The sequence below is a fragment of the Penicillium brevicompactum genome (assembly GCF_028827555.1).
Source record: "Penicillium brevicompactum strain IBT 35665 chromosome Unknown utg000001l_segment0_segment0, whole genome shotgun sequence".
Classification (NCBI taxonomy): Eukaryota; Fungi; Ascomycota; class Eurotiomycetes; order Eurotiales; family Aspergillaceae; genus Penicillium; species Penicillium brevicompactum.
In genome coordinates, this window is record NW_026623203.1 from 242,472 (window position 1) to 267,151 (window position 24,680).

General features: G+C 44.0%; 7 protein-coding genes across 7 annotated transcripts; 4 read left to right on the forward strand and 3 right to left on the reverse strand.

Moving 5' to 3' along the window:
* Nucleotides 1–277: 277 nt before the first annotated feature.
* N7506_000061 (uncharacterized protein) lies at nucleotides 278–3,347 on the forward strand (the record flags this gene model as incomplete). Its single annotated transcript, XM_056949357.1, has 2 exons — nucleotides 278–1,310; nucleotides 1,372–3,347. Coding segments are annotated over 2 exons (3,009 nt in total), but the record flags the coding sequence as incomplete, so codon positions are not given.
* A 1,140-nt stretch (nucleotides 3,348–4,487) lies between these two features.
* Nucleotides 4,488–4,767, reverse strand: N7506_000062 (uncharacterized protein; the record flags this gene model as incomplete). The annotated part of the gene is made up of 2 exons (XM_056949358.1): nucleotides 4,488–4,591; nucleotides 4,641–4,767. The coding sequence occupies 2 exons, from the start codon at nucleotides 4,765–4,767 to the stop codon at nucleotides 4,488–4,490; spliced, it is 231 nt and encodes a 76-aa protein (XP_056815273.1).
* A 2,951-nt stretch (nucleotides 4,768–7,718) lies between these two features.
* N7506_000063 (uncharacterized protein) lies at nucleotides 7,719–8,900 on the reverse strand (the record flags this gene model as incomplete). The annotated part of the gene is made up of 1 exon (XM_056949359.1): nucleotides 7,719–8,900. The coding sequence occupies one exon, from the start codon at nucleotides 8,898–8,900 to the stop codon at nucleotides 7,719–7,721; it is 1,182 nt and encodes a 393-aa protein (XP_056815274.1).
* Nucleotides 8,901–9,730: 830 nt separating this feature from the next.
* On the forward strand, nucleotides 9,731–11,120 carry N7506_000064 (uncharacterized protein; the record flags this gene model as incomplete). Its single annotated transcript, XM_056949360.1, has 2 exons — nucleotides 9,731–10,700; nucleotides 10,750–11,120. The coding sequence occupies 2 exons, from the start codon at nucleotides 9,731–9,733 to the stop codon at nucleotides 11,118–11,120; spliced, it is 1,341 nt and encodes a 446-aa protein (XP_056815275.1).
* A 185-nt stretch (nucleotides 11,121–11,305) lies between these two features.
* On the reverse strand, nucleotides 11,306–11,814 carry N7506_000065 (uncharacterized protein; the record flags this gene model as incomplete). The annotated part of the gene is made up of 2 exons (XM_056949361.1): nucleotides 11,306–11,539; nucleotides 11,596–11,814. Coding segments are annotated over 2 exons (453 nt in total), but the record flags the coding sequence as incomplete, so codon positions are not given.
* Nucleotides 11,815–17,434: 5,620 nt separating this feature from the next.
* Nucleotides 17,435–18,331, forward strand: N7506_000066 (uncharacterized protein; the record flags this gene model as incomplete). The annotated part of the gene is made up of 1 exon (XM_056949362.1): nucleotides 17,435–18,331. The coding sequence occupies one exon, from the start codon at nucleotides 17,435–17,437 to the stop codon at nucleotides 18,329–18,331; it is 897 nt and encodes a 298-aa protein (XP_056815277.1).
* A 479-nt stretch (nucleotides 18,332–18,810) lies between these two features.
* On the forward strand, nucleotides 18,811–19,566 carry N7506_000067 (uncharacterized protein; the record flags this gene model as incomplete). The annotated part of the gene is made up of 1 exon (XM_056949363.1): nucleotides 18,811–19,566. One exon carries the CDS (start codon nucleotides 18,811–18,813, stop codon nucleotides 19,564–19,566), a length of 756 nt encoding a protein of 251 aa, XP_056815278.1.
* Nucleotides 19,567–24,680: the final 5,114 nt, after the last annotated feature.

A 24,680-nucleotide genomic window follows, 5' to 3' on the forward strand; every position in this document is an offset into this window, starting at 1 on the left:
TTCATGGAATATCACTGGGGTCGGATTTCTCTACCAAGGCTGATTTTGATTTCTTTGCTTCCATCCTCCTGCCAATCGCGTCTCTTCTCTAACCGCCGGCCCCCGTTGCCCGCTGCACGTCGTGTTCATCATAAGGCTGAGCCTCTCCGGTTGGCAAACGTTTGCCCTCTTCCTCACAGCGCTTCTTCTTTCTCTCAAGCCCCCTCCGCTCTCCTTTGCTCATTCATACTGGTATATCTTATCCGCTTGAGTTAGGCCTCTTTTGCACACCAGTCAGAACCTTCGAAAGGTCACGCGGGTGACTCATTCTCCGAATCTTTCTCACGTTGAAGCCTTGTCGGATCCTGCGAATTACACCGTAGGCTGGATCTGCGCCTTGCCCGTAGAATATGTTTCCGCGCAAGTATTCCTCGATGAGAAGCACGACAAACCCCGCTTTGTGTCGCCAAACGATACCAACGACTATGCGTTGGGCAAGATGGGAGAACACAACGTCGTCATCGCCGTCTTACCCGATGGTGAATATGGAACAGCTTCTGCCGCTAGTGTAGCGACAAACATGCTCAACAGTTTCCACAACGTCAGGATCGGCCTCATGGTCGGGATTGGCGGGGGTGTACCAAGCGAGAGCCATGATATTCGGTTGGGCGATGTTGTGGTCAGTGCGCCTCGCGATGGTGATAGTGGTGTGTTTCAATACGATTTCGGCAAGTCGATTCAGGACCAAAGTTTTCAGCACACACGGTTCTTAAACCAGCCACCGGCTATTTTGCGCGCTGCAATAGTGGGTATTCGAGCTCAATATGAGATAAAAGGGCATCAGCTTGAAGAAGCCATTAACAGAATTTTTGGGAAGAACATGAGACTTTGTCGGAAGTACAAACGGCCAGAACCAATCACCGATAGGCTGTTTCTTCCCGAAGTTATCCATCACCAGGCTGGCTGTGCTATGTGTGCGGTTGATTCTTCCACGCTGGTACTGCGAAACGAGCGGGCTGACGACGAGGATAACCCTGCGATTCACTATGGCGTGATTGCTTCTGGCAATCAGCTCATGAAGAATGCTTTGATTCGAGATCGGCTTGCCGCCGAGAAAGACGTCCTCTGTTTCGAAATGGAAGCCGCGGGGCTGATGAATACTTTCCCATGTCTGGTCATCAGGGGTATCTGCGACTACTCTGACTCGCACAAGAACAAAGAGTGGCAAGGGCATGCAGCTATGGTGGCAGCTGCATATACAAAGGATCTGCTACAGAGAATTCCTCTCAACAGAATTGAAGCCGAGGAGAGGTTAAGTGCTGTTGTGTCTGGTTAGTCTAGCGCAGTCTTCCAACCATTTTGTCATCAATTATTGACATAGGCATTACTTAGAGGAGCTGAAAGGCATCCAATATCGCTTAGATCAAGCATACAGTCAGAACGAACGGCACTTTAGAGAACAGAAAGCGAGAGTCTTAACGGATCAACAGCGCCTTTGTTACCAAGTATTCAAGGTCGTTAACTACGCGGAGCAAAAGAATATAAACCCTCAACGTGCTGAGGGAACCTGTCGATGGGCTTTCGAGAGCTCTGAATACATCCGTTGGTGGAAGAGCAACTGCAACGATCTTCTCTGGGTGTCGGCTGACCCAGGCTGCGGAAAATCTGTCCTCGCCAGATCGATAATTGATGGTCACCCAGAGACCTCTCATCAAGCTGTGAGAATATATTACTTTTTTTTCAAGGACAATGATGAACAGAACAATCTTGCTACGGCGCTATGTTCGGTACTTCATCAGCTATTTAGCCAGCATTCTGATCTATTGACACATGCCATTCCGGCCTGGGAAAAGAACGGGGAGACACTTAGACAAGAAGTTGACGAGCTTTGGCGGATTTTGATGGCGGCAACATCAGCCGACATGTCGTGCAAGACCATTTGCGTATTCGATGCACTTGACGAATGCCGCGAAACGGATCAACGCGGATTAATTGAAAAGCTCCAAGCGTTTCATCGCCAGCCATCTTCTTCGACAGAGCAAACATGTTTGAAATTCCTGGTCACCAGCCGTCCTTACGATCATATACAGGATCACTTTCGAGTAATCAACGATTCTTTTCCCCATATACATATTAAGGGGGAAGAACAGAATGACCAAATCCATGAGGAGATTGATCTGGTAGTGAGGACTTGGGTGAGAAAACTAGCTGAAACAGTACCACTGTCGCCAGAGCTTCATCGTCGAATCGAACAGCAGCTACTTCAAATGGAAAACCGTACATATCTCTGGCTACACCTAGCCATTGATGATATCTGTACCACTTTCAAGCGCAGCCTTCGGCCTGCTGAGGTTTCGATTGCACAGATACCGATACCGCCTTCTGTGAATTCAGCATATGAAAAGATTCTCTCGCGAGTCCCACGCGATCAATGGGATACAGTCAAGAAGATATTGGAAATTATCGTGGCGGCACGTCGTCCTCTGACAATAGGAGAGATGGCCATGGCGTTAGGCATTGCTACCAGCTCAAAGCCACGAACGACACAGAATTGTGGGTTAGATTCAATGAATTTAGATGAGAAGCTTCGGCAATTATGCGGACTGTTTATTTTCACCAACAACTCCAAAATCTACCTCATTCACCAAACAGCTAGGGAGTTTCTCATCAAAAGAGAGGTTGAGCGACCAGAGAGTATGGTACGGCAAGGATGTGTCCAGCACCAAGAAGCAAATCGAGCCCTTTCGGAAATTTGTGTGGCTTACTTGCACGAGGAAATCCAGAAGAGTTCATGCCAACTCCGCACGGGTGCAGAGCCTTGCACTGAGAACGATACATTTTTGAGATATTCCGCAACCTATTGGATTGAGCATATGCGTCACACACGCGGGTTAAAGCCTCATTTTCTCCGCCTGGCGGGTAGCCTCTGTTGTCTGAAACAGGCATCGGTGTGGATTGGTTCCGTGGAACCACCGCTCCGATACTATTGCTATGCACATGAGCCAATGCCTTTCTTCTGGGTAGCGAGGTGGGGACTGGAAGATATCGCGTTCTTCCTTCTGGAAGATTCAAATATCCAGATCACAAATGATGTTTTGGAAAAAGCTGCAGCCAGTCAGTTCGCAGTCATGAAATTTCTCCTGGATCGAAAAGGAGATGAAATCGATATCACTGATAGTGTTTTGCAAAAGGCTGCTGCCAACGAGGAGAGTGGATTCGCAATCATGGAACTTCTAATTGAACGAAGAAGGGGGAAATACGGATCACCAATGAAGTTGTGCAATCTGCTGCAAGTAATGGGAGAAGCGGATTGGCAATCATTAGACTTCTTGTGGATTTCCTTGACAGCGAGGGGAACGAAGTCATAATCACGAGTAAGGTCTTGGAATCTGCCGCGGCGAACTTGGGGAGTGGGCTGGGCATCATACAGTACCTTATGGGTCGAAAGGATATTGCAGTGAGAATCACAGCAAACGTCTTAAAGGTGGTCTTGAAGCATCCTCTTTGGGACAATATTCTGGGCCTTCTACGCCCAAAAAGATATCTAGTCAGGAGGATCATTCGTGAGAGAATTCAGAAACACACACGAGCACACCTCAGCCGCAACCGCCAATGGAACACAAGAAGGAACAAAGCAAAGCCGAGTAGGAAGGTCAAGTAAAAGTGTCGTGGGGATCAGCTAGATAGGAGTTGTGATCTATGTTGTTTCTCTATACCAACATAGAATATATGCAAACTTGAGACTCTTCGTCCACTCTCGAGCAAAAGTTTATTTATGAAAGCTATAGGTATATCATCATTAATCCAAGTACAATCATACGCCAGCTGAGGCGTCGTATATAAATAGTTGCCAGTGTAATTCTGGGCAAATGTAGAAAAGGTGATTCATACGGGACATGTCGGTCTTTGCAAAAACAACGGGGTTCACTGAAATGCAGACTAATATATTGTTCTACAATGAATTTCAGGGCGCTATTATCTAAAGAAACATGAATGCCTACACAACCTTAAACGAGAGCTAAATATGAACCCCGGTCACGCTCTGTAGTGCCAGCATATATGCATAAGTACATGGACGACGATACAGATGGTCAAAATAGATATGCTTACAACACGAAGTAATTATATGATCATAACCATAAGGCTAAATAAAAGGAACGAACTAAAGTCTTGGCAGTGGGGCCCTGAAGTTGAAAGTGATTGTCTGGGGTGGAAGTTGTTTTCGCTAATGACTGTAAGTAAGTATCGAGGGGTGGTGGTCCCATTTGAATTCGAGCATGGCGAACACCCGTAATCGTCACCTGGAGCAATTTGTTTTGCTTGGTTCATTTGTTCTTATTGTCGTCAGTCACTCTTCTTAGGCAATCAAGTAATTCTAGAAGTTCAATGCTTACCATTCAATGGTCCATCTTCTTGGGTATCGTCCGAGCGAAACAACGAGTTTTTGATCAATGGCTGGTGTCTCATCTCGCCCAGCTTATCGAGGAGCGCATCACGGTGGCCATTACTCATGTCTCTGATATGGTCATGGCCAAGCGCGACGGCGCACAAGCGTAAGCCTTGAGGGCCGCATATTTCTTTCCGGAGAAGAAAGAGTCGATATTTTCGGTGACTGGTAGATTGTGGCGGATGATTTAGCAAAAGAAATGCTTTGGAAATACGGTTGGAGTCTTTGTTTCCAAGATACTCGGCAGCGCCAAGACGGTAGGCGGTGGTCTCTACTTTTGTCCAGGCCTGTGTAGTGGTAAGTGGCTTGCGTGACGGCCTTTGTCTAACAGGCTTGACCATGATAGGAGATATGAAGGAAGATATGGAGGGAAAGATGGAGGGAAAGATGGGAATGAATGGGTGACATAATACGCGGATAAGACGGGTGTATCTCACATGACAAGATCTCACATGACAACCAGAATTTCTGGCGGCGTCTTTCTTTATCCATCAACTTCAACACATTCTCGTGTTAACTGTTTTCGCGACTGACTTCAAAGCGAGTGCAGGATCATCTCTATATTTTATTGCATCAGTCGGAACGCCTGCCATGGGGGAAGACGTCAACTGGATGAACCTTTTTTTTCTCTGGCAGTCGTCCAGACATACTGAAAGCAAGCGAACTTGAGGGGCAAAAATTCCGATCTTTCCATGCTGAAGACAACAGCTGGGAACTAGGAACCAAGGCCGACAAGTCAAGAGTGTCGAATGCGAACACAATACAGGTGTTTTGGCTTCGCATCAGAGGACACAGAAAATATATCGCGAAAGTCGTAAGTGGAGATGATCTTTATACGCGTGCTCCGATTAATCGTACACCAGTTTCCTTGCTATTCTGAGCAAGACGCTAAAATACAGCTTCATCGTATTGGAGTACCGCTGACTCCCGATCTAATCAACGATGCTATGAATGAGTTCGACAGATTTTATCGGGAGGCTCGGGCATACAGCCATATTGATCTATACTGTTCCGCACGCGAAAGAATCTATTTCCCACAATTTCACGGAGTGATCACCGATATACCAAAATCCCGATTTACTTCTGGATATTACCACGAACGAGCGATTGTGGTAGAGGCTATAAAACCGGACTTGCGTTCTCGACGTGTTCTTAGTGAACTTGATAATAACCAGTCTGAAAGTTTCTTAACTATTCTAAGAACACTGTCTGAAAGATTTTTTACCACCCCTGGAGTGATTACTTTGAGCCCATTCGAGCAACAGTGGTATCATTCTTTACTCAAAGACCGACTTCGTCGCCTAGATGCTCTGCATCGAATTGGTTTAACCCATGGCGACATCCATGATTTCCATTTTCGACTTCCCAATGACATTTACGATACAGTTCTATACGATTTCTCCGAATCGTACACTTTTTCTATGAAGCAGCCCTTCCGAGTGTGTGGCGGAAGACTTCGACCTTTAAGCATGATATCAGAGGGTGAACGTGAACGTGTCTTTCTGCACATCCTCAATCGGTAAGAAAGAAGTCGTCATATTACATATTGTCGTTGACATGTATCCAGAGCCTCCTCACGAGATCTTCGTTCCCATCTGATACATTTCAACCGTCAAGCTTCAATTATCGACTTCGGCTCTGAACATACTTCTTCTGTTGATAATGCACTCTGGCAGTCTCTAGATGAAGAAAACCAAATGTTAGAATTAATTATGTTGAAGGTTACTTATCGCCCTGACGGTCAGTCTTCGTTGATATTTCCCAGATCCTGGATTATAATTACTAACTATGCTAGGCTTTTCGATGCCGACCTTGAATTCCATTTTCCCCTTTCTGGAAGCGATCTGCCCAAACTCTGACCTCTGCTGGCATATTCGTCGGGGTGGGTCTTTATGTCAGTATGAGTCAGTTTGGGCAGTCTTTGGTGAAGACAAAACCCAACCTCAGCCAATCACATTTAGCTGTGAGCCGCAATTTGGAGTGATTGAGAAATTGGAGGACTCTCGCTTCATACTTTGTTTAGTGCCCCATTTGTGGGGGTTTACGTCATTGAAGACGGAATCTGACTATGCTGGACTTGATAATTTGCGAAAGATTTGCTCAACCTTTATCGCAGCAAACAGGCCTGGAACAATTCTTAGTCGAGCCGAATTTGGAAAAAAATCTAGAATAGCGGAGGATTAAGACAACGAATTGTAAGAAGGCTGTTTTTTTTTTTATTATTATGACGAGAACAGAGATCCTAGATCATTGCTCTTTAGATAGCGATGAGACAAAAACGCTACTTTGACGGTAAGAGGCGATCATCAAAGCATGATTTCAAATTAGCTTACCTCGACTGTACAAGGCGAATATACGATCTAGTCGCTCATTGAAACCGGAAACCAAGTGATGGTACTTTTGTGGGCGTAGGAGTGAGAAATTTACTTTAATTCCGTGAGAGAAGATCATTCCCATTCAGAGTCTACTCGGCGATTACGTAACCGAGTGGTTTAATTTATACAGCCGGCATATGTAATCGTATATTCTTATACGAATTCTGTAAAGAAACAATCTGGCAGGATATTAATTTTTTCGGATATACATTAACTCTATACGCAACTCGAGTGGTCTTATCATAATTCTTGCTTCGTAAACTGAGTTATATTATGAAGGCGAAGCTGGCTTGTCTCTCACAACACATACGATCATTGCAAAGTACTTTAAATGAGAACACCAGAACAAGATTGAAGATGGTGACGAAGGAGAAGTGTTCAATGTAGCAAAGGCCATGGAGATAGATAGGAAATCTTTCCCTGTTAGTTTTAGTCCCTCTACAACGGTTTGCACAGTCTATTACACCATGACTAGCGAGCGAAAATGATGGCTATAGTGCATACAGGCAAAAGCAGCTTTATATATAAAATAGAATATAACTAGGTGATAAAGCTTTCTAGCTAAGGAACAAAAAATATGGGTCCGTAATAATCAATCTGTGCAGAGAGCACACTAAGCAAAACGAGTACAATGTGTGTCTCGGAATCTGCGTTATGAAAATTTCATAAACCTTGTTTTCTAATATAACTGTAAGTAAAGAAAAACATGGTGAAGACTCGGGACGTACATATAAGTGAAAAAAAATAGAAAATTGGGATGAAAAACGTCATAGAAGTTGCGTCAAGCCTGGACGTAAAGTCTTCATATCATGCATATATAACCAAGTTCCAGACCGTGTTGAACGGAGGTATCATGCTGATTGGAGTCCGCCACACCATCCTATGTTGAATAGTAGTTTAACCTCATTGCAAGAAAATCAGCGGGGTATATCCGAGCACGGATATGGCGGAAATCCTTCGAATTTGTAGATTTTGTCTCCAATTACCTGCCACTTTGATGGTGAATCATCAGTAACATACTTGCCATCGTTCGCTTTGTAGATGTAAGCAGTCCGAGTCTTGTTCCATATAAGAGTGGTTGTGTAGTATTTGCTTGCTGGGTTGTTGCTCGTTTGTGGTGTGCTGCCAACAGTGCTCGCTGTTGGTATGGGGTTTCGCGGCTGTGAACTCGGTATAGTAGTTGACGAAAGACTTTGTGGAACGGATGGCTCCACTTTAGATGCCAAAGAGGGGTAGTCGTGTTTGAGATCATTTCCATACTTGTCTGCTAAACGAACAAGGCAATACAACGCCATCTTGATCGTGAGGCCGCTAGTCGCGTTCCAAGGGATTTCCTTGTATTCCACAAGTCCAATACTAGCCTTAAAACAAGACTCATCAATAGACATGTCCGTCAACTGCTTAGAGATCGTCGAAGAAGACGTCACCCGTTGATGCGAGGGTGGTGGGCGAGTGCGTTGAGGTCTGGGTGATGTTCGAATGTGGGTCGAGGCCAAGTGGAGCCGCATAACCACGAGCTCCTGGTCGCTGATAAGATACACATACCGACATCCGTAAACAGCACCATAATATTGGACTTGCTCAATAGGTCTCACCAGATCAACTGATGGTGAATCTTCATAGAGCTTGTTTTTCGCGCCCTGGATAACATTGAAGGCGTTGGTTGATGACCAGTTGAATTTTGTGTCACCAAGAACAATAGCTTTAGACCTTCCTGACCCCTCCTTCCCAGCAGACCAGTCAGGGACGCATCCAGGGTGCTGCGTAACTCTTCCGCCAGACGTGGTAAATGAATCGGGAAGCACTGCCGATACGGGACCCATAATGGACATGCATATGAGATCAGAGAGGCCCCGTTCATCAAATATTTTGTTATAGCCCCCCTTTTCACAGCTGACGGTAGTATTGAACGGAGGCACAGAGCGGCTCAACTCATCCCTGAACAGTAGTTGGAGGTTATTGTAGTTGAAATCAGACCATTCTCTTATGTTCTCAATTGGATCCCAATCGGAATTAAAGGTGAAGCTCGGTGCCGGTCTTGCGAACGCGAGGACATTTGGGTTACGTGTCGTCAGGTAACTAAGAAGGGAGTCTGCCATGTCGAGAAATGTCTTTAGGAGAGCGTTGAAAGAAATTCTGATATGATGAACATTGCTCTGGGCAAAGTAGGTTATTTATGGATTGGTGACGAGCTGTCAGATACGGCTTATCAGGGACTAAACAAGAATTCCCTTTTTTTTTTCATAGCTAAAAATATGTCCAGCAATGGTAAGAGATGGGCTACACAGAGAGTTGGAGGGAGAGTTGGAGGGAGAGTTGGAAGTGTACCTGGTAAATTATTGTCTGCGCTGGGCATTTGAGTCGTATTACTGATTACTCTAGAGCCAAGGGAATCTACGCTTCGGTTACTATGACCGAGCTTTTCTATATCAGGGTTCTCTAGACAACAACACTATTATGGCCTCTAAAGCTTCAGAGGAAGCAATAGTAAAGTCATCTACCCTAAGGAATGAGTATTGGAAGTAAGTTCCTGTTGTTGGTGGGTCACGTGACCATGACCTCCTTACCATTTTTTCTCGACCTGTCGTGTCTATATGCCGATGCGCTTTGTATACTAAATGGGGCAGTCATGACGTTGGTTTTGCCTGGAGTTGCTTCGTGCTAGGCCCTTTGTTACTCCATAGCTCCTTTCAGACTAGATCCCACATATTTTTAGCGCTGCGCCAATGAGTAGATTGGCAGCTCGGACCATCATAATTGGCCAGAGTACTTTCGGTCGGCAGATTACTGAGGGGAACCCTGTTTCTTGGCTCTGGCACCGGTGCCAGAGCCAAGAAACAGGGTTCCCTCAGGATACATCAGCAAGCATTCCATTCCCAAGGCCTACTAACCCTACCCCATTACTCTTGTACCATAACAGTCGCCCATCATGCGGACGATGGACAAGATAATCGATGCGGCTACGTTCTTAACAGAAAATCTATACGGCACCAATACGCAAGAATTGCTGTACTACCACCGACAAGTATTGCAGCTTGCGTTTGACAGTTTGGAGAAAATTCTGGAATCACCCGTTTCGCAACAAATACAACCGTCTCCCTCTCCAAATCACGGTGAAACTCATGCATACCGAATCACCACAACAAATGCACAACATGGACCATGGACGCGCGATGTCCCGTCCTCAGTACCTCCTCAACTTCATCATCCACAACCACGCTCACCAGCACGTTCTGAAGTCTGCGTGGAGGCGAGCTTTGTACAGACCCAAGATAGATGTGTTGAGAGTATCAACCAGCTTGACCATCCACAACAGTCTTCAGATAAGATCTCCGAGTTCATGACAGGGCTTGAATCCCAGTCCCAAGTGATTCACCATTTTTTGAATCTAACCGAACATGTGGCAACTGCCAAGGACAATAATTGGATCGGGGACGACTTTTTCATGATTGACATCGAGCTGTCAGAGAGTCGTGTCACCATTTACCAAAAGTTTCGTGGATGGCTGGCCAGATACCTATATGCCGAGAGATACTTGATTTGGGCAGAGACAACATATTCTCAGCCCCGCACAAAATTTTTGGTATTGAATGAGAAAGATTTCGAAAACCGTACGAAAGGAAGGATCAAAGAATACTTGACAACAATCAACCGGAACGACGAGAAAAATCATAGGGCGATAAAGTATGGCGTGAAGTATCACTCATTTGGGGAGATTTACGGAAGCCACGATGTCTGCGCGATCCTCAGCCAAGTATTCTCCAAGTTTCGAAACTTGTCTTACCGGCATTTTCATTCATTGGCAGAGGAAATTCGCAAATCTTCGAAATGGTCGAGTCTTGCTAGAGAAAAGGCCAACTGGTTATCCACGTGCCTGTCAATTTACAGCCAACAACGTGGTTAGTCAACCAACTTGTGCGTAAAGTCCTAAAGCTTACCAATAATAAGTGGAATATGAGCAAAAGAATGGTCGAAAACATTCTTTACCGACCGAGGAATTGCCTGTGCAGGGCCAGCGCAAACGTACACGAGCTTCTTCATCCACGGTCAACGCCGAGGCTAGTGCTACAGCAGATGCCACTGCTAATGCGAGCCCTGACAATGCTCCAATAAATCAACCTGCACACGAGAATATCAACCCAGTCCGGAGCCTAGACGAAGAACCGGTCACCCCTCCTATCGGAGACTACGACCCTTCCCAAGATCTTAACTCGACTCCAGATTTCGATCCTTTCCAAGATTTCAACCTAACTACAGATTTCGATCCTTTCCAAGATTTCCACTTAATCAACACTTCCCAAGGCTTTGATGTTCTCTAACATTCTGACCCTCCGCGGGTTTGTACCTTCGGCCTGGTAGCAAAAAGGTTGAAAATCCTCATGATCACAACGATATTATGGATATCGACGATGCATTGCTCCACAGGGAGGCAACGTTAGAGCTGTTTCTCCATTTTTAGACAACATGTTCGTATACAAAATCGATAGGCCCCATTTTCACTATACTATGAATCCTTATTTGTTTCAAATGCAACAAAAATAACATCAATGTTATCCCCAGAAAGCGTCGGCCGGTCATCAATATAGCAAAAGGTATCCGTTGGTAGTTCCGTTGGTAGTTGGCCGCCGCAAGTAAGGGTCGAGATTCCGTTGATTGGGATGATCAATAACTGTTTCGTAGAATCGGATGGCTTGATATTGGCCCCCTTAGAAAAATGTCGCACCGAGCAGCCGACGACCTACGAGATGGTTAATTAGCAATTATGGAATCAAAACAAGTACATCGGTTACTAACATGAATGTTTTGAGACTCAAGTTCTTGCTTTATGCCTTTTTCCAGCGAAGCGACCGTTTCTATGAATGTTTCCCCACCATACTGCCACCCGCTTAGATTTCCTTTTAGGTGCTTCGTCTCTCCTCTGTCGATAAGGCTCCTCATGGCACTAATTAGGCGCTTTGAATTTTCCGAGATTTCTTCGAGACGCATTTCGGTGTAGTGATTGCCGATGAGAGACTGTGTTGATGGTGCTTCTTATGATAATGCAGGATTGGGCGGGCGAGGGGAGGAGGGGTCGCGATCTGCAGGTCTGCCCGACATATGAAACTGTGTCCATGTGACCTGGTTTATCACGTGATACACTGACTGTCAGCCCTAGGCCTCGCCAAAACCCGCCCACCGCCCAAACCCGCCCGCGAAAACCCAGCCCATGGGCCGGGTTGGGTCTTAGTCAGCAAACCCGGGGGCGGGTTGTCATCCGGGAAACCCAACCCAAGACCCAAATGGGTACCCGCGATTACCCAAAAAAGCAAAAAAAGCTGACTGATCATTTTACACTAAGTTATGCAGTAATTTTCGATTATCTAATTGTTTCGATGGCGTAACTACTAGCTTCTAGCTGAGAATATTTGGAAAGGAACATGAAGGGCTTGTAAAAATCAAATTGGCTAATTATTAAAGACTAGTATACCTCGTAACCTCGCAGTCTGCTGGAGGGCATTGTTACCCGACCAGAAGATCTCTTCTGGCTTCTATCACTCAATTGCATGATTGGAGGCGGAAGTAAATCTGCTTCGTCGTAATCAACCACGTCTTCCTCCATACTCTCTTCTTCTTGTTCAGGTTCGTGAATATGTCTGTGTATAGAGCTCCGGCCGGTCTCTACCACCGTACACTCCACTTGGTATGTCCCCTCTGGCTCAGAGTTACCCTCGAGATTCTCGCTCTCTTCAATCTCCTCATTGTCGCTGATCGGCTCTGCATCCTCTTCGATTGCCTTCAACGCTTCATCCTCTTCAAGTGCCTCTTGGCTCTCGCTCTCCAACGGTTTCTCCAGACGAATCAATTGCTGTCCCTCTAGTGTGAGCTTTTCTGAGCACATGTACATCATCAAGTCTTGAATAGTCCCTTCGTGAAGAGACCCTCGGCGATAATGACAAATGTCTCGTGCGCTATTGAAGAGCCTTTCTACACCCGCGCCGGTGGCAGGGACTGAAAGCAAGTCTCGTGCGAGCCGAGACAGCACTGGGAATTCGCGCTCGTGTTCTTTCCAATAAAGTCGCGGCGACACAGGGACATTGGCTATTCGAGGTCAGTCAGTTGTTCTAGTGTGTTGTACTGATTGCTCGTGCCTTCGCGAAGATACTGGTCCACTTCGTCATACTCTACTCCTTCATGGAAAATCGCTGCACCAGGTGGCTCGAGTAGCCGATCAAGCTCTGTGCTATGCGAATTGGAAGATCGCTGGACCGTACGGAATAGCAACTCGGGGTTCTGCTGCTGATACTGTGTGAAAGATGCTCTCAAATATTCACAGTACCTTTTTGACGTATCTTCATGGCAAGTTGAGTACTCTCGATCATCAAAAGCACTCAGTTTATACTGAGGGGCAAGTAATGTTCCAGTGCCATAGAGAAAACCGTGGTCGCGGTAGGTTTTTTCGTAGTACTCTTTCAGCTTCTGCCTCGCCACAAGCAACGCGCCATACATGTCTTTCTTCCAGGGTGTTGTCTTTCTCTTCAATCTTCGATTCGACCGTTCGATATGCTCCAGTAGTTTCCTATACACAAGGAACACACTATGGATTGTGACGTCTCTGGTCTTCATCAGAGCCATGGTGAACTGAAAAAACGGTTTGGTCAAATGAACGAGGTAGTCAATTTGCCTCCATTCAACGTCGGTAACCTTGAGCTGCGAGTATTCATGATCGCAGCAGTATTTGTCGATTACATTTCTCAGCCGGCGTGCTCGGCGAAGCATCAAAAAAGTTGAATTCCAGCGTGTCTGAACGTCATGTAACGGAAAAAGCCGAGTACCACCTGATTGGAGGCATAAAAAAGCATCACGCCGTTGTGGGCTTGCGTTGACAAAGATCGCAAAGGATCGAATCTAATGCTGTCAGTGCTCTGAGTATATTGAAAAAGTGAATATCTTGGCTCACCTTTGTCAGTGTATGAGCCACGTCTCCATAGTTGATCGAATCCTTCAACCCGTGGGCTTGGGTGTCGGACCAAAAGGCTCTGACTTCTTTATTCTTAGGTGCTGCCCTGATATGTCCCAGTAGCTGTTTCAGGCAAAGCTGGATCACATGAGCCATGCAGGGAACCCGGACTATTGATTCCCTGGAGCTAATAGCTCCGATAGAGAGCAGTCTCTCTTGCAAGGCGCGTATCATGGTGTCGTTGTTGGTAGCGTTGTCTGTAGTAACGCTAAAAATACGATCGAGAAGTTTTCGTTCCTCCAGTAACCGGTGCAAAACATCACTAAGGTTGTTGCCTGTATGAGGACCGTGCAACGGCTCAAAGCCGAGGAGCATTTCCCTATAGTTCCAATCTTTGTCGATGAAATAAACCGTGATTGCCATGAATGCCTGCTGAAATGGACTGGTCCAACAATCTAAAGCGAGGGAAACCTTGGCATCTTCAGGCAGATCTTGTAACTGTAACTCTTGCTGGCAATTGACTGCATCCCGGAGCCGCCTCCGCAGGGTCTTCGCTGACGGAAGTTCCAATTCTCCGGGACCAGAATATAAAAGGCTGAGTAGCCTCTGAAACACCGGGTTCTCCACCGTCTGGAAAGGCAAACGAAGACACGTAATTGTCTTCAATATCTGCTCCTCGATTTGAAATGTTGTCACTCTGTGGACACTGGGTGAGTCTCTCGTGAAATGGTTCTGCAAAGAATCCGAAATCAATGACTGATTAAATCCCTTTTTCTTCCCTTTACGACAAGTATTAGACTTTTTGTGTCTACTCATGGCGCTTGTCCCATTCCCTTTATACTGTGGATGATCAAGCACAGTGAGACAAGCCTGGCAGATGACTCGAGGACGCCCAGAATCAATATCAGCCACCTGGTCAAAGTGTTTCCACACATCAGCGTGACGCGATCCGGTGGACCATTTGATCTGGGATTGGCCTTCTCCGTTCAGCTTTTGGCCGTATTCTGTTTCCTTCCACCATTCAAGAAACTCTGTCTCTAGATGCGACTCGTACGCAATCCATTTCTTTCTGTGCTGAGGTCCCACACGTCGGAGTGTCGCTGGAGGTCTTCGAGTAGTTATGTCGTACGTTTTGCGGGGTCCTGTCAAAGGCTGCGGTCCATCTTAGTATACAAGTAGGTAGCGCCGCAACACTCAGAGGCTAGTGGAAAGGACCATTTTCTTACGGGGGATTGAATGTCAGAATCCAAGAAGCCGTCAGATGACGGCTCAATGGAGAGCAGTGGACTGAAAGGCCGATGTATTGATCGCGATGATGAGGAAGAAGACGCCATACTGAAGTAAAAGGCCACTGGTATTGGAAGAAGGGGGGATTTTTTTCATCTTGAGTACTTGATTGTGGATTTTGTTCCAGTCGCGTCGTGCGTTTGGATCTATCTATTCCTGAGTCGCGTAAAACCCGCGGGTACCCAAAACCCAACCCAACCCAACCCGCCCGGAGATGAATACGACTTTGGGAGGACACTGAGAAGGTCCAAAACACTGATTTTAAATGATCGAACTAAGGATAATATTTTTGAGCTCACTCGAAAGATTCTCAATTGATGAATTTACATAAAATCATCAATGTGGCCTGTAATCCCTTCAGATGTGTAAAGCAGGGCGATGGGGGCAGTGATCTACATTTAGAGAATATATATTTCCAGGTCGATGGCGTTCATAGTTTCAGTGTAATATCCACTCAAAAGCGTTACAGAAATAAATGACCAAAATTACACCAGATGACTAATCAAGTTTATCCACGATTTATGCATGTTTTTGGGTATTTTGGGCAACCCGCGGGTACCCGCCAAGAGCCCATGGGCGGGTTCATCAAGGCCAAAACCCGCGGTGGGTTGCCCATGGGCGGGTAAGGAAATTGAAAACCCAACCCAAACCCGCGTTTGGCGAGGTCTAGTCAGCCCCAACTAACTAGTGTAATAGAGAAACCGCGCCACATCTCATGTGCGGCACTGTGGCTACTTTTTGCTGTTTTTGCTCGCGATCTCATAGTTTAGATTTTCAAGCATTCGAAACCTCTCTGAAAAACACCATCTATTTTTTATTTTGATTGCCTAGGGGGCCTGCTTAGCTCCCTTGCTCCCCCATTGAGCACTGAACACCCCCGCCGTCTTGTCTGCGATGTCAGACTGCCAGCACGCTCTTCCCATTTCACTAGGTATTTTGAGGACTCATCTTTTCATCATAACATATGACCAAACAGACCTTCACTGCTAACACTATCTCATGTGTCACTAACTATGATTTAGATAACTTTGATATCAAATTGTCAATTTTCCTCCCCTACAACAAGATGTACAGTATCTACCAGGAGATGTAGAACAGGAGATGTGCTCCGTACAATGACCCAAATCAACATCTACCATCACCTGCAGCCACATGCGTGAAAATAAAATGACCTAAACCGCACTGGCTTCAAATGTTTGGATCTTGTAACTCTTAGACCAATCTTGGCATCCCTAATCCCTAAAGTCTTTCACAAAGATTGAGCCAACGTACAGAGAACTAGTCACATGATCAAGAATATTTCAATCATATATCTTGTATATACCTATAGCATATTCGTAAGGCAATAGTCTTTAGGAGTTAAACACCAAGAGAATTATGTTGATACAGGAATAAGATGAGCGTAGAGCTAGTCCACCTTGGTCGGATTGTATGTCAGGAATATAGGTCTCGAGTGAAGTATCACTATCATCTAGCAATCCTCTTCGATTTCCTCACTGACCTCAGCTCCTTAAATACTCTATGACCCTTCCTTCTATGTTTTACAAGCTCATTCTACCAAAATATTCCTCCTACATCAACTTTGTGTCTGAAATCTTATATCAAACCGAATCAAGTGAGATCAAATTATATTATCTTTGAAAACAAATTACTAATCTGGAATCTTATCACACAGAATGTGTCATTTGCTTCAAGGTCCTGTGAAATACAAATGCGGACACATAGTGTCGAGCGGTATAAAAGTTCCCGATCCTGATTGCAACAAGTGTGGTGTTGTAAAGAGCACCAAATCAGCAGGTGCTACCACCAACCGGATGTTTGATTGCCCAGCTTGTGCTGTTGCCAAGGTAGTGACCCACCCTCTCCGTTTGACCAAAGACCAGGGGTAATTTGCTTAGTCTACTTAAATATTAACTGTTGGCACATACAAGGCTTACATGTACTGGTATTGTGATTATCTGAGCACATTGCGACCAAAATAATAGTCAGATCATGAGTGCTTCGGCATGGGGATTGAGAAATGGGTCTGTGTGAGGACTGCTACCAATTATATTCTTTCTTTTACAGTCAAGCTATATTTGAAAACGTGGAGAACAATCTCTAGGTTGAAAACTTTCTATTCTTGCATATTTGTGAACTGAGTACCTAGGTGCTTAGTAAGAGCAAGCGTATTATTTGGAGATTGTTCTAGACCTTTATGAAATCACCGACTTTGTAAAGTACCTCAGAATATATCTTGAATTGGTGAACTGGATACAGTAGTCACGTGAGGCTTCTTGGCAGCCTTCTTTTTGAAATTAGCCCACCTACCCCTTACATAAAGTACTTCAGGGTTAGACAAAGGTATTTATCTGCCCAGAACTCTGGGCAATTCATTCGAACTTCCTAATCATTCCCATCTCACTTCACATGGCGATTCATCCAACCTTGGTACTACCTACTGGGGCAAACTTCATTGCCCTAGGTCAAGCAGGGGCTGTATTCCATGATGACAATGGAATCGTCAACAAGATCCCTATCGTCCATGATTTCACAGGATGTGACGAAGCAGCCATCGTACACCATCGTCATCTGGAATACATCTCCGATGTGTGTATCACTCGCGAAAAGCTCATCTACCAAACTTTACCCAAGAATTCAAATATCCTTGATTGTCTCAAAATCTCAGACTGCGGACTCTATTTCCCCTACCACCAACTCGGGGACCTGCGTACCTATCTATCCGATCATCAAGTCTCACAAGGCACACGAGGCCGTTGGATAAAAAATGCTATCGACGCTATCGCATTTGTCCACAGCCACGGTGTTGTCCATGCTGATATTGCGCCACGAAACTTTCTTGTTGCGGATGACTTATCTCTAAAGCTATGCGACTTTGCTGGCTCAGTCATTGTAGGGGATGATATGGAGAGCTGCGTTGCGGAAGAGGATAGATACCGCTTAGCACCAGGATCACCTCGATCCTTTACAACCGATTTGTTTGCTTTGGGGTGCCTGATCTATGAGATCTCTAGTGGCAGCCCACCGTACGATGGTATTGATACTGAAAAGGTCACTGAGCTTTATGCTATCAAAAGATTTCCCAGCTTAAAGGGTCTCAGATACCGCAGCCTTATTAAGAACTGCTGGAATTCCACTTACACAACCGCGAGCATGCTTCAAGTCGATTTTGATCACTACGAACATGATAACGGTCAAGCTCCTACATTTAGTCTTTGGGGTCGTGGTCTTCTGATGCCAGCTTTTTGTACGTTTTGTTTCGGTTCCGTTATTTTCCTAGCTTACCAGATGCGGACTTTGAAATGATTATATTCTGGGTTGTGTGGAGGAAAATTTTAGATATTGCTCAACAAGCCCATTTGACACTTCTTTTTGTCCTCGTAATATATCAAGTCAAAATCGTGAGATCCTTAATCAGTACACTTTTTGAAATTTTTTTTTTTCATCTTCTACTCATTCACTTTATCTTGTTTACTATGAAGTCACTTAGACTCCAAGTCCACTGACCGTCCTCTCTAAAACCTTCCTGCCTAAACCTCGGATGCTGTGTTGATTTATCCACCTAGTTCTACTTTTAATATCTTTAAGTTTGATTTTCTGGGCTCTTTGAATTTTTTTCTCACTCACTACTTGCTTCATCTTGTCCAATATCTCATTAACACGAAGTATAGGCTTATTCGTAAGAGAGCCTTGGGGATGATTTACGATCTTGATAAAAGTGATCTGATAGTATTTAAACTACCAGTGGTACCCTCATCTATGTCGAAGGGGCACTTGACTTCAGAATGGAAAACTATGAGCTCAACTTGGTGGGAAGCCCGGATGGCAGCGAGCAATCATGTGCTTTGAAGTCAGAAATCACTGATGAGGATTTTTTCAAGCCCATGGGATCTGAAATACTACTTCCTCAACTCTATCAAGCTTGGAGTGTGCGCCAGCTCGACGAATTGGGACAAGAAGGTCTGCAGCACCACCTCGTATATTGGTATATATCTAACTGCTACTTAGAGACAATTGTTCTCCTTCAACTAAATTACAACCGATATTGCGGCACTCCATGCAACATAACTCTCTTCCACTGTTGTCGCTACTTGTTCCAAAGCAATAAGATGGTGTTCTACCTTCCCGAGATATATGCAGCCATGATTCACACAAACCCATTCTCAGCTCTCCGCGGTAATGCTGGAACAACTATTCGAAACTTGCTATATTCTGAAGCCAAGGATACCACCAACAGCTTTGGGGGCCGCTATATATCATTTCTCGCAGCTAGTCTATACGAGGAAGTGTCAGTTCGCTGGGATGGAGAGATGATCAGTGAGCGGGATAAGTATCACCTCACACTCCGCTCAGGGGCAGTGACACAGCTGAAGCACGACGGGGTGATGAAATGGACTGTTCATATTTCATGGAATGACTTTTCTGGCGGGATAGATGTTAGCGGAGAACTCGAGGATATCATGGCACGATTTTGGTGGCCTAGGATGGAAGAAATTTCGGAGGAAGGGGCATCCGAGTACTCTGTGTATTCCACTTATTAAGTCTATCACTGGTGGGACGCGGTAGAGCACCTACCGTTTGGACAAACTAAGTCATACTATTTTCGGTGAATTAGACTTTCTAGTTTGGTGACAACGAGATATGGACGACACGGCTGATCTCTTTCACCTCTCTGTCCATTGTTACTTTGATCACTCCGAATTTAGTACTTGCAGCGATGCCTTGCCTTTTTCCAAGACTAGCTTATCTTTCTCAAGCTCATTTAATAGAACCTTGTCTATTCGTTGGTTTGGATTACTAAGACTATTTTTACTACTCGGACTTTTCTATTCAATATTAACCAACGAGGTCAATTTTTCTACCTCACTATGATTCAGTAATCGGGGTTAACACTGAAACTATCTTGCTTTTTGCTGGGTAAGAAGATGATTAATATATCAAGTGAAGGATTTATTACAAAGCTAAGCTCGTCATTCAAGATCGGATATTTGATAAGCAGCAATGGATCTCTCGAGAACATGTGTCAAGAGATTTGTGGGCTCTTTATTTTGTAATCTTGTTCCCTGTCCCATACATCAATCATTATTATTATAAGCTCGACAAACCCTCCCGACTTTAACATGGCCAATCAGTTTCCAACCCCAACGGCGCTATATCATCTATCATACACCCCCAAGCAAACCGACCACCGATCTTGCTATGACGATTTCATCTCATCATATAATGGTAATGAACGGAGATGGCCGACCTATTGGATACCTCTTGAATATCAGTCTACATCGTTCTTTTTGTCTGAAAACGAGTGCCCAACATTGCGCAATACAGGATTGGGGACCATTGACGACGCAGAACACAAGTCCAGGTGAAATCGCCACCTCGCTCCACCATGAAAGTGAACGCAAACTCAAGATACTCTTTTCGTTTGAGTCTGTGGTTCAGGCTGTCAACCAAAGAAACCCGACAATACAGCTTCTCTGTGATATATACGATAAACTTAGTGAGGGACTATTTAGCCAGCTGAAAACGTCTCCGACGTTGATTGAGACGCTGGACAAAGTGACAGAGGTATAGCTTCTATACCCTTTCTATATTGACAATTTTAGGAAATGTCTATCTTACACATGGCAGGAACTATGGCAGATTGAGTCTGACCCATTCCTTTACGAGGCAATCAAAAATGCTTGCCATTCAGCGGCAAACGGAAAGTACCAAGCTTTCAATCCTCGTCTTCGTATCATTGACGATATACATTATGTCGTGACTCAAACCAAATCGCCCGAGGAGCTCAACCAGAAGCTGGAAGTTCTCAACGCTCGTTTCCAGAGACAATATCATAAAGAAGTTGGAATATGGAATCCCTTTGACGTAAAAACCGAGTTCTTGGATGACATCCGCCAACTGAGTCCTCGTGAGTTGGCGGTACAGCTATCGGAGGAAGATTGCTTTTCCTTCTATGATATCCGCCCAGAGGAACTGATTGATGGAAACCCACATGCTCACGGCTTGAAAAAGAGATGGGGCACTCTTGTCAATTCGGTTACCGATTGCATTATTAGTGAAAACAGCGTCCCATATTTCGCCCAACTTATCAAGGTAACATAGTCATTCCGTTCTCAAAGCTTTAATTTTGATTCGAATTTTTTAGGAACTTATTGTTCTTTGCAACCTCTACTCGGCGACGGCTGTCATCGAGGGAATGATTCAATCAAACTACCCTACAAGAAAGGTTGTAGAAAAATACTGTCATATCGTATCATCTGACAAAAACAACAAGGCATACCGCGATTTGATGATGAAAATGAAAGGAACACCAGCGTTGCACTTTGTGTGTCGAACAAAATCCGATGAAATTACCCGCCAGATTGCCTCCGCCAGTGCTGCATATACAATCGAAGGATCTTCTCAATACTCTTTGCGGGTCCTTGATCTAGCTACATCAAATCCCCTCGATGCTTCTACTCACCTTACCGGACACCTAGCACGTGAGATATACTCCCCTGAGGCCATATATCTGTCTTCATCAAAGTCTGGCGATTCTGTTACTCAGCTGGGATATTACGGACACCCAGGGAGTGTTATGCAGTACACTAATGAAGATAATATTCTTGTGCGGGACACTCGATCTGACTTATGTCTACCCTGGCTTCTATCCTGTTTTAAGGCTTAGAATAGTGACAATTGTTCAATCGAAGATCAGATTATGTGAAAAAATTCAAATAGTGACCTAGAAGTGTTACATGCTAATGCCATTCAACCTTGTGAATACCCAGTACCTTGTGTAGCAAATCCTTAACCTTACAAAGCGAGATCCCATAGTTTTAGACAAGAACTGTTTTAAGAAATGACAAATTAGAACAAGATTAAATATTTTAAAATATAGATTCAAACTGTTAAGGTGAAAATGGAGAAATAAGAGAAGAGAGTAAAAAGAGGGTGAGAAGAAGCCCAGGTGTGACAGATAAATCAGCTAATTATATGATCACAAAGCAGACTCAGTGTGAGAATTTACCCTCTGATAATTCAACCATTCAAGAGTTGATTGAATAGTAGATATATTCTACAGCAAACGTCTTCAGACAATATGGTACTTCTAGGGTAATATAAAAACCTACTACTCCTCCTATATTATCTCCCAACACAATTTGCTCGAAAGAACACCAAGAAACGTCACTATGCTCAAAGATAAAGAATTCAAACCTCAAGATGATCTTCTCGTCTTTTTCTATGAGGCCTTCTGTCATTTCTGCACATTCTTCGGCAAAGAAGATATCAATACTCTCTTTTCGATATGCTTTGAAGTTGTGAAAGCACGAAATACCCAAAGACCACAGTGGTGGTCATCCTCTATTTTATACAAGCATGAAATAAGCATAGGCGGTAAATATTCCCAGATAAGCTTTCAAAGGAAGTTCATATCTATCGGTCATACTAATATACTATGAAGACAAATGTATTATCCTTGCTGTGATGACTTGCTATTCTTCAATTGATGACCTCGGCCACTACTTTGAAGCTCTCATGAAAAATTCACTTACTCTGAGAACGACAGAGTGTTCGAAGATGTTCGCTGAATTTATCGATTGTCGGGAATGTCAAACAAAATCACGAAAATATCGGATGATGGACTATGTCCAATATTTCTTTTCTGCTGGTAACGTCTTCAGGCTCCATAGTTATGACTCAAGTGTCCAATATGGCCAAGGACTTCGCCATAGGGGACTAGCCACACGAGTTGATATGAGTGGCTTCTACAACTGTCAACAAAATATTCCCGTCAGCAAAGATGTTTTAGAAGATGGATTTTGGATACAATCCTTGAAACTTAGACAAAATGATGTTGATGTGTAGGTTTTTTCTGGTGAAATGATCATAATTATGGTTTAATTCTGACCTGTCTCTAGGAATAGGAGAGAGTGTATCTATATGCGAATGAGAGATGGAAATCTGGAAAAACCACAAGCCAGCGAGTCAGGGACCTTACATGGAAGTTTCCATCTTGCAATTCAGTCATCTATCTCCCAATTCCCGGTCATAGGGCAACTAATGCTGGTGGCTATTCCTTCGGTGGAAGATTACGTGTGAGTTGCAGTCCATTTATAATATCTGCTGCTAATACAATGAGCTCTAGGTTATATTCGATTCATTGTGGTGGCCCTGCAGGCGTGAAAGAGACAGAGCTTATTGATTGGCCTGCATGCAGAGAGGATATACTAAAGCAACGTTATTTTTGGATGAAGCAGCAACAGAGGGAAAACATTTTTTCTTGATAGCATAGTGGTAGTTGACAAGCCACCGCTTCCAAAAGGAGGGAAAGTCATCTGACCTGATGGTGATATCATTCAACATGATAGATTGGAGTGAATATAAGATTGAGAAATAAAGAAGAGACAAAGAGCTGCCTACTTTATCTTTCATCTTTATACTGCTATGAGATCTTTAATATCTAAATCTTAGGATTGAATTTCTTTTACTAGATACAACCAGCAAGATCCAAAATTCATATCAATGTGAGCGTAGCGAGTTTAGGCCCTATGAGCTCCACTATATTTCTGAAAATTAGACAGATACAGAATCAGGAGAAACAGGATATAGAGCACCCACGAAAAATTTACTACTAATCTCAAAAGCTAAATAATATATGCAGTACATAGCTTCAGTTAATGTACGGAGTATATAAAAGCCTGATTTCCTTCTCACAGGATGTTTTCAATACAGTGTAACTTTCGAAGTCAAGCCCAATGAACCTCTCGAAGAACTCTTCCCTATCTCTTTGTGGCAATTTCACAAAGAATTCTACCAGTCGAAAAACTCGATTCGAAGTGATATTGACATTATTTTTGAAATATTTTCTAAAAGGTTTATGAGAGGACTCGAGATACGCCCCCCTAGTGGCCCATCAACATATCCTACAGGCTTCAGATAAACGCAAACGGTCAGTCCAAAGTGAAGATATATATATATATATATATATTGTTTTTTTATTCTAATGAAATTAAGTTGGTACAGAAAAATGCACTACTCTCGGCACTATCCTTTGCAATATTGAGGATCAGGTACTTGAAGCTGCTTTTCATGAAGTCTGAGGGCAGCTCGAAACCACTAGCTTGCAATTTATGCTTACCGACTTCTTTGATGCTTGTAAATTTTAGAATCAGCCTTCAGCAAACCAGAAGGAGCCGCTGAAAAGACGTAAACGACACAGCTGTTATCAGTTGGCCTCTAGTCATATCACTTAATAAAGCAGCTTTAACTCTATCATTAGCCTTATAAAGGAAAAAGCTAAAAATGACTTGGGTAAACAGAGCTTTGAAATCTAACGTAGTAATTCAAAATCATAGAGATTTCGCTTTTAATATCAATCTTTGCAATCCACGATCAATACACAACTAGTGATATACTTACCTCCGAGGCTAGAAAAGAGTCTTCTATAATCAAATTGCTATAATTACTATATGAGATAGCCTATCAGATGACTATATGACTCCAGACCAAAGGAATGATGTAATGATTTAGTTTTGTACTCAGGATTGAGGTAATATTTTGTTATTTCCTTGATTAGTTTCTTTCATAATCAGACTCAGCATACATATAAAAGCCAACATCCAATTCCCCGAGATAGACTTTCAAAATCATGCAACTTGACAACAATCAATAC